General features: G+C 28.1%; 2 protein-coding genes across 2 annotated transcripts; both read left to right on the top strand.

Annotated features, from left to right (window-relative positions):
• Window positions 1–1,916: 1,916 nt before the first annotated feature.
• LOTGIDRAFT_158423 (hypothetical protein) lies at window positions 1,917–5,219 on the top strand (the record flags this gene model as incomplete). Its single annotated transcript, XM_009051580.1, has 4 exons — window positions 1,917–2,034; window positions 2,086–2,537; window positions 2,886–3,164; window positions 4,605–5,219. 4 exons carry the CDS (start codon window positions 1,917–1,919, stop codon window positions 5,217–5,219), a joined length of 1,464 nt encoding a protein of 487 aa, XP_009049828.1.
• A 521-nt stretch (window positions 5,220–5,740) lies between these two features.
• Window positions 5,741–6,643, top strand: LOTGIDRAFT_158422 (hypothetical protein; the record flags this gene model as incomplete). The annotated part of the gene is made up of 1 exon (XM_009051579.1): window positions 5,741–6,643. One exon carries the CDS (start codon window positions 5,741–5,743, stop codon window positions 6,641–6,643), a length of 903 nt encoding a protein of 300 aa, XP_009049827.1.
• Window positions 6,644–9,467: the final 2,824 nt, after the last annotated feature.

Below are 9,467 nucleotides of genomic sequence, written 5' to 3'. Positions count from 1 at the left end.
TATCTATATACTCTTATACTACTCTTTTGCCTGCGGCGCCCCCAAGCCCACCAAACAACTCCACCAGGCACGCGGTTAATAAATCCGGAGCCTTAGGGGTACCTGTTTACCAACCCCCAAGCGCCCAACGCCTACAATATCTTCAAATTAACTCATTTAAAAACAGAATGAGTTTAATTTTAAAACACGAACAACACAAATTCGAAGGAGATGTTTTCTTCTCAACTCTATCATCTCTCATCCCAAAAGTAGCCAACTTTGTCTCAAACAACAAATCCCTTATTTCCCCAGAAGCTCAAGCTCTTGGATCTGTAGCAAAAGCAGGAGTAAATATAAGCAAAGCAGTGAAAAGATCTAACGAGTTGAAAGAATTACAACATATAAGAGAAATGCGAAATAAAAGATTAGAAAACAAAAAATTATTGGATAAAAATGTCAATGATAATTGCTCAAACTCCAAAAACTTATTTCGGTTCTGACATTCACAAATCATTAGGTTCTCTTCCTGGATTTCTATGGGCAAATTACCCCAGAGAAAAACATCTTCCCGGCCATAGTTACACTGGTCCAGGTACAAGGTTAGATCTACGATTAGACGAAAACGATAAACCCAAAACCAGGTAAAGTTGACGCCGTTGCACTTAAACACGACATACTATACAGAAATAAAGACATAACATTCAGACACGAAGCAGACAAACAAATGATAATCGAACTTGAAAATATTCCAAATCCAACTTTCAAAGAGAGAATTCAAAGAGCATTAATCATTAAACTCTTGAAAGCAAAGATGAAAATGGAATAGCAGATGAAATTCATGAAGAATTTAGAAAAACTAAAAACTTTTCAAAAGTCAAAGTGTTTGATAAAGATGAAATATGGTCAGCAGATTTAATTAATATGCCAGTCGAAAGAGGATATAAATATTGTTTAACCATTATCAGTCAAACACGCATTTGAAACAATAATGAAACAATCTGAAAGACGACCTCAAAAGTTATGGGTAGATAAAGGAAGTGAATTTTATAATAAAAATATGAAATCACTTGGGTTTAAATTTACAGTACTCATAACGAAGGTAAAGCTGTAGTAATAGAAAGATTTAACAGGACAGAAAAGTTCACGGAACTGAAATCCCAAAAATGGCTTAAAATATTACCAGAGGTTGTAGATGAATACAATAACAAAATCCATTCATCTATAGGTGTTACACCAACACAAGCCACAAATAATCCAAATATTATAAAGTCAATTAACGCACAACATAACTACGAAAATGAAATAAATAATTTAAATATCAAACCCAAATTTAAAGTCGGAGATCGAGTTCGTATTTTCAAATATAAAAGCAAATTCGAAAAAGGCTACGTTAGATTTTGGATCAACGAAATATTTATCGTAGATAAAATAAATAGCACATCACCTCCAACATATGAATTAATCGACCAAGACAAAGAACAAATCATAGGTAGGTTTTATCAAAACGAACTTCAAAAAACTGACTTTTAAAAATGAATATCTTTTTTCGATAAATACAGAACCGATACAACTACAAACTTTCAACTTATATATCTCCGTTTTATTATTGTATGAGAGATGAAATAAATAATCTCAAGGATAAGAAAGGTAAATTTTATGCGATAACAAATATACATACTTCAGTCAAGCCGGTGTTCATCACTCTGCTTTATACAAAGACTCTTTAAATAACTTTTATTTCTTTGATTCTTTTGGATTAGAACCAACTGAAGAGATAATGAAATTAATGCAATTGACTAATCAACCAATTAAATGTTCTACAATTCAAATTCAAATACCGGGTCAAAAATTTGTGGTCAACTTTCACTTTGGGTTTTATATCAATTAAGTTTAGGAAAACAATTTGAAGAAATTATAATAAATTTAACTTAATAAAAATGGCGAATAAATTTGGATTAGATTCTTTACATTTAGATACTAAAAAATCTAACACTACAGCATGGATAAATATAGCAAAACTTTATTTTGTGGAACAAATTGGAGACACACTTCAAGGTGAATATGAATAATAACAAGAAGTAACAAGTTTAAAAAGTTTTATTGAAGAACAATTACTTAATGTAGTAGATAAAACTCAATTACAACCTTTAAGTTCATTAATATCTAATTTAGATGATAAGATTACAAAACAAAAAATAGATCTTAAACAACTAATAGCCAATATTAATCCAGGTATAAGTGAAGATAAATTAACAACATTAGAAAGTAAACTTATTGATAATAGTGAAATACAAAAACAAATAGTTGGTATTAAACAACAATTACTTAATGTAGTAGATAAAACTCAATTAGAAAATTTAAAATCATTCATATCTAAATTAGATGATAAGATAACAAAGCAAAAAATAGATCTTAAACAACTAATAGATAATATTAAACCAGGTATAAGTGAAGACACGTGGCAAAAGGAATCAACTGCTCTAGAAACTAAATTTAAAACTGAATTACAAAAAGAACTAACAAATATTAAACAACAGATAGAAAATATATTGATTATAGTGAGCAGATAACTACTATTAATAATGAAGTTTTAAAACAGGAAAAAATATATCCACATTAGAAAACAAACTCAAGGAAAATAAGAAATAATATTATTTCAATCTTCCATTTAAAAATATTGGTGGAAAACATGTTTCTATTACTAATAATATTGATAAATCAAAAGATCATGAATATAAAAAATATGGATTTACAGCAACCGTTAAAGGATATTATGTTCAAGATTTTATGTACCTCCAAGGTATTTTTAAGATTTTATGTACCTCCAAGGTATTTTTAATGAAGAAAATTCATCATATTTTATTTTCAGAGGAAAACTTCAAATTGAAATTACTTTTCCTTTGCAGGTAAAAGTTGATTCAATATTCTTTACACAAAAATCAGAAACATCTAATCAATTTAATGCTCATAAAGTTCTTCAGTTTATCAATGGTAGAGAAAATGTAGAAGCTAAAGAATTTGAAATTAACGATGAAAACACCAAGGTTTTTCCCCACTTATATGAAATCAAAACAAATGGAAAATATATAGATAGGTTTAGAATGTTAATTTTACCAGATAATGAAGATGAAGTATTTGGATTGGGTAAATTTCATATGATGTTGGAGACGGAAACTCCACCATCAGTAAGTATTATTAGAAATCCAGAACCACAAAAAAGGGGAAACAAGGAGTTATGAGTTTTTACGAACATCAACAGACTTTGAATTTGTAAAACTATATTTTGTTAATACTGATTTATTTACCTCAATCGATATTCATAAAAGTCAACAAGATAACAAATTTATAATATTTTCATCAATAATTTAAAGTGAAAAAGTTGGTGGTATATATACTTATACATGTATGATAAAAATCAATATCAAAAAACCAAAACTTTCAGTTCATTAGAATAAGATTAATGATTCGAAAGCAGAAATATCTATAGTAACTGTAGAAGTTACTATTTTTAAAACTATAGAAATTTATCATGGCTCAGCGGTTGAGATGGATATTTTAGATAAAAATTATCCATCTTTTTCTTTATCAGAAATTCACTTAATTTAATGTCTTAAAAATGGAACTCGAAAGTAGACAATAATATATGATAGAGAAACAAAACGAGTTAAAAGTAAAACTAGAACAATATAATAAATGTAAGAAAAGATGGATTAGAGTTGATTCTGTTTTCAAAACACCGAGTGTACTTCTAACAGTAGGAACAACAGTTGTAACGGCTGTAACTGGTGGATTAATGGTTCCAGTACTTATCCCAACTTTATTAGCAACAATTACTGCTATTCAAACTTCATCTTGTGGGTTGATTGCTATAGGTTATACATAAAAACAGAAATCTTATTATAAAAGAAAAAACAGAAATAATCTTAATAAATTATTTATATTTTTCGAAAGATCAAGAGAAGATAAGAACATAACCATTGAAGAATTAGAAGAATTCAATGAAATTCTATAAAAATATCAGCAATAAAAGTAAAAAAAAATACTTAAAAAATAGATGATTAAAAAAGCATATATAAATAATATGAATGAATCAAATGAAATTAATGATGATGAAACATTCATAGAAAACGTGTTATTTTCAAATATTATCAAGAATATTTCTGATAAATTTTTAACATTTGAAGGACAAATTGAAATTGAGAGATATTTCAAGATGGAAAGCACAAACAATTTATGAAACTTCTTGGTTTTAATGCCAAAACTTTTCATACTATCTTTAGAAATATGGAAGAAAAATCTGACCCTTCTGATTGGTACTTTACATGAAGTATCTTTTTACTTAAAGACAATTTTAAAGAAATTAAAAGATCAAAAGTTGGAAGAGGAACTGAACTACTCAAAAAAATAAATGAATATATAGGTGAAAATTGTTACATACCAACAGATGGTAACTGTTTTATCAAATGTGTAAACTATGTTTTAGACAAAGATTTTACAAATGAATTTCAAAATTTCATCAATGGTTTCTCAAAAGTAAATAGAAAAGGAGTGATGACATCTGCTAGAATTAATGAATTCAATAAGAAATGTGATATTTCATTTCAAATTTATACTCATAATAATAGAAATTTGCGCCCCACAATTGTAAAAGAGGAATTAGATTGGGATTTATATTTACACAACTCACATTTCTGTCTTATAAGAAAAAAAAAAGTTTGGTTATTAAAGAAATAGAAGATAATTATGAACAAGTATGGAAAACGTGTAGAGACGATAACGCAGTAACACAGGTTTCACCTCTGAAACTAAACGTGTTTTCAAGTATAAGTGATGCAGGGTTATTTGCTTGGGATTGTAAAACATATTCAGAAAGTGAAACGCGTAAAGCAATTCCTTATGCGTGTACGTTAATTAATTTAGAAAAGCTAAGAAAAATGTTAGACAGAACAAATAATCTCTTTCCAGATTTAATGAATGTTCCAGAAGAATTTTATGATAAACTAATGAAAATAGTAGAAATATTTGTAGGTACAGATTGTATAGATCAAATGTTGAAATATTTACGTCAATATGATAGAAAGAGATTAATATTAATTTCTCATAACGGTAGCAATTTTGATAACTGGATCGTGCTTAAAAATGTAAAAAAACTAACACAATGCCCTTTAAAAACACCCAGAGGAATTATATCTTTACCTTTATCTAATCCATACACAGATGAAGATTTACAGAAAAAATAGAAGACAGAAAGAAATAACATGCAATAATAATTATTTACAACATATTAATTTCACATGTTCCTATCAACATGAAACATCTAGTTTAGCAGCATGGGGTAATTCATCTAATCTACCAATGAATTTGAGAAAGATCACTGATATCAATGTTGCAAAATACACCAAAGATAACTGGGAATCTTTAAGACACGAATGGGAACCATATGCATAAGAGATACGTTATGTCTTTGAAGTTGTTTGATAAAATATAACCAAGTCACGAAAGAAGTTGTAAACCAAAATATGTCCAATAATCTAACGGCTCCATCTTTATCTTTTAAAGGTTGGTATTATTTGTATCATTACGATAAAGAAATGGTTGAAGAAGAATGGTATGAAACTACTAGAATGGTTCCGAAACATACTGAAAAAGAAAATATAGAAAAAGTTTATCCACACAGTAATCTTTTTATAAGACAATATATCAGACATCTATTAAAGGAGGAAGAGTTTCGGCAAATAGAAAAATATTTGAAACGAACAAAATGGATGAAATTTGTAATGTATTAAAGGAATTTATTTCACAAAGTGAAACACCAAGTGATACTGAAAGTATTTCACAAAGTGAAACACGAAGTGATACAGAAAGTATTTCACAAAGTGAAACACGAAGTGATAATACAAGAAGAGATAACATAATTGATTTATTCAAAGGATACAGCTCTAGCACAAAAGACAAAACAGAAGTTAATTCAAAACTTAAAAAAATAAACTGCAATAAACTAATGGTATTTGATGCTAATGGTTTGTACGCTTCAGCAATGTCGGATTTAGACAGTGAATATCCAAAAGCAGAAAGTGCTAGACCGTTTCTACCAGAAGAAGAAGAAAAAAAATTTGTAAAACTCTTCAATGAACAGAAATTTATACCTAGAACAGCTATTTTAAAAGTGTGGTTTAACTATCCGAAAAACATGTTCTTCCAACCGATACCAGCTAAAGATAAAATCACTTTCACGAATAAAGAAGGAAAAAAGGAAACTGGCAGTAAAATCGGTTTTAGAAATGGTTTCTGTTCAGATGTTTTAACATCGGTCGATATTCAAGAAATAGTTAAAGCCGGTGGACGAATTATTAGAATATTAGATGGTATAGTATATGAAGAAAATTTTAAAACTCCACCATATAGAGATTATATTTTAATTTTAAGAGATCTTAGAAATAAATATAAACGAGAAGGTAATATTGTGGGTAGTAATTGCATGAAATTATTAGGCAATTCTTTGTATGGTAAATCTATTCAGAAGGATAGAAACACGAGAAATCATTTGTGGAATGAAGTAACATTTCAGGCTAACTTCGACTCACATGTTAAAAACTATGAAAAAATAAATGATACTCAATATTTCGTTGAGACAAAAATTAAAGAAAAAGAGATTACTGCTTAAGGTCACTCAACTAAATCTACAGGTCTAACACCTAGTCATTTGGGATCATTCGTTTTATCTCACAGTAAAAAAATAATGAATAATTTCATTCATGTAATAAATGGATTTTATAAACCTGAAATATACTATACCGACACTGATAGTTTATACATTTCATCTAGAAATTGGGATAAATTAAATCGAGCTGGGTTGATATCTGAAAATGAATATTGTAAAGGCAAGAATGATTACGGTGATGATCAATTTGGTTTATTTTAGCGCCAAAAGTCAAATATAATATCTGATGGTGTTTTAAAAGAAAAACGTTTAAGGGTTATTCTAATAATAAGACAAGTGTAGAAGATTATATTTAGTTGGCTAGTGGACATGGTGTGTCGAATGAATTTAATAAAAGATGCGAAAGAAGTTTCACGAATGGAGTAGTTATTCCAAAGGATGATGATAAACAAAAGAAAGTTTTTAGAAGTTATTTGAATCTTGTAAAGAGAAAACAGTGGAGGATTCATGTTTCCTTATAGAAATAAAGATGAGTATAATTTTGATAATTACCTATATATTCAAGAAGAGAATGAAGAGTGATTAATAAGTTCTTTTGTTTTAAATGAAGTTGAATAACAATTTCTTCGTTACCAAAATCAATAAACCTATTTTTACCATCTTTGATTTCCAGATTTATATTTTTAATCATGGACGAATTAAGTGGTAAATATGTTTGTTTGAAATGGTTTCTCTATAATTCTATATCCAATCGGTACAGTGAATGTTGGAATATTAGCTTTATGCGGCGCTAAAGTGGATTGTGTGTATATTTGCTTATCAAATCCTAATAAAGTATTCAAAGAATTTTCTACGTTGAAATCAACTTGACTCTTATTTCTCAATATCAATTATATTTTGTTCAGATTCAAATTACCTTCGAATTCAATATTGTTTTTACCATTTGTACTTCCTTCATATTCAGATAGATAATCGTTTATGGCAACGTATTCATAGCTTCCTGGTAGTAAACGTATGGTTTTGAATGTAGCTCCGTTATCTGTTGATATTTTCATCTGGTTATTATTTTCGTTGATATTTCTAATGGAATTGTAAACAGAGAAATATTTTATATATATTCTTTATTGCGATCGAGTTCATATTCATAATCTAGAGACAATTTAATGTCTGATTTATTTATAATAATTGTTCTTTATTTGGCATTTTTTTCAATGACTATTTTTATTGGATAATTTTATCAATTACGTTTTTATAATCATTTTTATCTATAATACCTTTCTCTGGGAATCTTTTTAATATGCATTATATTGTCTGTCTGAACGATGACCTTCTTTCATTGCTGCTAATATTATTTCTAATCTATTAAGCAATTCTTCATTATTATCGGATAAAAAAGTTATACCTTGTCCACTGTTTTCTCTAGCTATCTCCTCTTCCTATTCGTCTATTTCTAGTATGATTGAATTGTCTTCAGCATAATCATCTACTTCGTCAACTTCGTATTCATCATCTTGATTAATAGCTTTTATATATAGATCAACGTCTTTTAATCTTCTTGTTTCGGGCCCCGTCTTTCTTATCATATGTAGAAATTCTGAGTATTCTACTAAATCCTTGTAATCTACAATATCAACATCCCCCCATTCATTAAATCTATTAATCCTTCTATTAATGTAAATATAAAGTCTTTTGTATCGATTTTGAATTGTGGTGAATATGCACTAAATGTTATTCTAAATCCATTAAACAATAACCCTTCATTATCAACAATTGGTGTTATGCTCTTTGGTAAATCTAAGTTTGGATTTGAAAAATAACGTTTTATATCATCTAATGTCCTAATTATAAAACCACCATATTCAATCGGTTTTGGGGGAGTAGTATATGAGCTCATAGATTGGTCGCATTTTTCCACATTCCATTTCATTTCATGGGAAAAATGCGACCAATCTATGAGCTCCAAAAAAACAAGACCTAAATTCCCTACATTTCATAAATTCTTACAGCAAAACATCCTACATTTCATAAATTCTTACACTTAAAAAAGACCTAAATTCCTTACATTTCATAAAACATCCTAAATTCCCTACATTTCATACACCAAAAAACACCCTCAATCAATTTCCCACATTCCATCAAAAAAAAACATATTAAAAATACCCTTATATAAAATAACATCCTTGTTTCGCTTATCATCCGGTTTTTAATAGTCTCATTTTAAGTAATGTTATTTTTAGTCTAGAAAAGGGAGATAACTCTTTTTTGGATAAAAAAACAGACTAAATTAATTCATTTAAAAATATAGTTTTGAAGATTACCTATATATTCAAGAAGAGAATGAAGAGTGATTAATTAGTTCTTTTGTTTTAAATGAAGTTGAATAACAATTTCTTCGTTACGAAAATCAATAAACCTAATTTTACCATCTTTGATTTCCAGATTTATATTTTTAATCATGAACGAATTAAGTGGTAAATATGTTGTTTGAAATGGTTTCTCTTCCTACATTTCATAAATTCTTAAACATAAAAAAGACCTAAATTCCCTACATTTCATACACCAAAAAACACCTTCAATCAATTTCCCACATTCCATCAAAAAAAGCATATTAAAAATACCCTTATATAAAATAACATCCTTGTTTCGCTTAACATCCGGTTTTTAATAGTCTCATTTTAAGTAATGTTATTTTTAGTCTAGAAAAGGGAGATAACTCTTTTTTGGATAAAAAAAAAACAGACTAAATTAATTCATTTAAAAATATAGTTTTGATGATTACCTATATATTCAAGAAGAGAATGAAGAGTGATTAATTAGTTCTTTTGTT

The sequence above is a fragment of the Lottia gigantea genome, assembly GCF_000327385.1.
Source record: "Lottia gigantea unplaced genomic scaffold LOTGIsca_17, whole genome shotgun sequence".
NCBI lineage: Eukaryota > Metazoa > Mollusca > Gastropoda > Lottiidae > Lottia > Lottia gigantea.
This window is presented reverse-complemented; position numbering and strand designations above follow the sequence as displayed.